Raw genomic sequence first — 1,384 nt, 5'->3', positions numbered from 1 at the left:
TCAGTTTACGAGACGTTTTCAAGACGGGTACTTCGCAAAAGCAGTCTGGTCACGGATGGGCTAACGCATCTATTTACAGTCTTCAGGTCGGTGATTAAATAACAGCAAACGATTTACTTTCCAATGTCCCGCAAGCACGTTTCCCAAGGAACTCATCAGATTGTGAACTTTTTAGAACCATCGGCACAATGTTTCCACAAGGGACTGAACAGGTTCCACAACACCGAGTACCTGTGGGTGGTACAGCTACAGGGCGCAAGTCATACTGTCCTATAGCTGGGAAAAGTCCCTTTAAAAAAAAACAAAAACACTCTTTCTCCTTCCGATTTCCTTTCAGTGCTCCAGGCTACACTCACTTTTTCGCTAACGCATCTTTTGCCTCTCTTTAGTCTGCCCGACAGGGAGTAAAGAGCGTTTTCACTACCCTGACTTTCACAGTGACCTTCTACTGAAGGCAGGTATGCCTGCTTCCCGGCCAGGACCGAGATAAGGAAAGGCATGCATCCACTTAGAGATGGACGCTCAGGGCCCTCGGGCAGGGGCGGCGCCCAGGAGACCGGCACTTACTGCAGCTGGCCCTCGGCGGGCCCCCCCTTCAGGACGTCTGAGATCACGATGGACGTTTCTCCGCTCTGGAAATGGGGGTTATCTCTGCCACCGGATATGGCGATTCCAAATCCAAATCCAGGAGCCTAGAAGGATGAGGACAGTAAGACGTCACCGCTAAGAAAAACAATTGCTCATTACGTCTTACTCTACTGACTAACAAAGTTAAAATGCCAAGCTGCAATCTCCTACTGTGTGTGACCCCACTGACCGCCGGGATGACCCACCCCGGCCGCGGGCACGCCCCTCAGAGCCGGGAGCCGGCCATGAGAGGACAGCAACGGCCAGCTGCATGGATGTTTCCCAGGAACTAGGAGGAATTTTAAAATTCATTTGCTGGGTTTATTTTTGATCACCAGGAGGGTTCCCCAGGGGACCGCAGGGTCCCGCCGCGACCATCGCGAACACCTGTGACTAACTTATAGGGTGACAGACTTAATTAGCAATGTACATAGGTGCCACTTCACATAATATCAATAGCTGTGACAATCAAATACGTTATTTCAACTTCCTTCAACTATGTTATAATCCCGTTAGCAGCACACTACGTCTTATAAACACGCATACGCTAGGAAGAATGCATTAGTCATCTGAAACACCTTAAAATACGTTTGTAATGAAAGAAAATGATCTTAAACCATACACTTCTAAGCGAACTGCACACTTTACCACAATGCCTAAGGACAGTCCATACAGAAAAAGTTCAAGATACTTCTGAGCTATTACAAAATTACCTAATCTCAAAGGAATCTCAACCGCCCGCTGCGGGGGAAGGAAG

At 48.4% G+C, this 1,384-nt stretch overlaps 1 protein-coding gene across 1 annotated transcript in view; it reads right to left on the bottom strand.

Moving 5' to 3' along the window:
- Positions 1-1,384, bottom strand: part of TJP1 (tight junction protein 1) — a 51,406-nt gene that overhangs the window by 47,803 nt on the left and 2,219 nt on the right. Inside the window, exon 2 of the mRNA XM_023526025.1 lies at positions 568-692. Within this exon, the coding sequence (XP_023381793.1) occupies positions 568-692 (125 nt within the window). The remainder of the gene's footprint in view (positions 1-567; positions 693-1,384) is intronic.

The sequence above is a fragment of the Pteropus vampyrus genome, unplaced genomic scaffold (genome assembly GCF_000151845.1).
Source record: "Pteropus vampyrus isolate Shadow unplaced genomic scaffold, Pvam_2.0 Scaffold676, whole genome shotgun sequence".
Taxonomy (NCBI): Eukaryota; Metazoa; Chordata; class Mammalia; order Chiroptera; family Pteropodidae; genus Pteropus; species Pteropus vampyrus.
Note: the sequence above shows the minus strand (reverse complement) of the source record. Positions and strands in the feature narration are given on the sequence as shown.